Consider the following 1,059-nt stretch of genomic DNA (forward strand, 5'->3'; position numbering starts at 1 on the left):
CAAAGCTGATCCTGTTAAATCCACCTGAACCAGGCTGCAGAGCGCAGTAGTACACAGCAGAGTCTGTCACTGCAGCAGAGGAGATCAGCAGCTTTATTTCACTTTTGTCCACTTGGATCTTCAGTCCAGTGGTTCCTTCAATCCCTACTTCTCCTGAAGGCCAGTGAGAAATGAGAAACTCTGGTGATTTTCCCTGATGCTGTCGGTACCAGAAGAAATACGTCCCAGATGAGTCTTTAGGGTGGGACAGAGAAAAGGTTCTCCCCTCCACACCGGACTCTTCCTTCTGAACTGGAACAAGGTCTTTACAGTTCACACCTGAAGGAAGAGACGTTTTCCTGAGTGGCTCAGGTTTTAAATTTTGATCATTATTTTAGTGAAATCAAAGTTAATCTGACCTGTTAGCAGAGAGGCGACCAGCAGAGACAGACCATAATAGTCCATGTTGAGCAGAGTTAATGTTGGAGAGTTGAACTGAACTGAAGGAGGAAGTTTGAGTCTCTTAGAGATCAGGAACAGATCAGCTCCTCCTCTTCCTCCTCTTCCTCCCAGCTTCAGCTGCTCTCTTTATTGCCAACAGTTTTATTGAGGGATCAGACCTTCACACTTAAGCATCAACAATACAAATTTATCCTCATTTTCCTTATGTGAACATAAAACATAAGAGACGATACAAAAACAAAACAGAAGTGCCTCCCTTTCCCTAGGGCTTATATCTTATCACACCGGGGCTCAGATCAAATCCTCTTCAAATAGAGTTATCAATATATTGCCAAAAGGGTTGCCAAGTTTTATTAAATTGCTTTAATTTATTTGCTAATGAGAACCGTAATCTTTCCAAATGAGAGCCTTACCAGTTCCTCAAGTGTTGAGAAAATAAATTTAAAATAAGCTAGTTTTAAAACTTAACATGTCTTGATTCAAATGGCCTAATTGTGGTTTTAAATCAGTAACATATTCTGGCCTATTGACCTTTATNTAAACTCTGAAAGCTGTGAGGCTTTGTTCATATTCTGTCCTAGAATGCGGTGAGATGTGCCCTTTTTGTTGAGCACCTGC

The 1,059-nt window shown here is 41.1% G+C and overlaps 1 gene segment (V, D, J or C); it reads right to left on the reverse strand.

Moving 5' to 3' along the window:
• The window catches only part of LOC103131909 (T-cell receptor alpha chain V region 2B4-like), a 17,314-nt gene extending 16,646 nt beyond the window's left edge, over window positions 1-668 (reverse strand). The window contains 2 exon segments of the V gene segment in view: window positions 7-318; window positions 399-668. Of these exon segments, the coding sequence occupies window positions 7-318; window positions 399-444 (358 nt within the window).
• Window positions 669-1,059: the final 391 nt, after the last annotated feature.

This window comes from Poecilia formosa, unplaced genomic scaffold, assembly GCF_000485575.1.
Source record: "Poecilia formosa unplaced genomic scaffold, Poecilia_formosa-5.1.2 Scaffold871, whole genome shotgun sequence".
Classification (NCBI taxonomy): Eukaryota; Metazoa; Chordata; class Actinopteri; order Cyprinodontiformes; family Poeciliidae; genus Poecilia; species Poecilia formosa.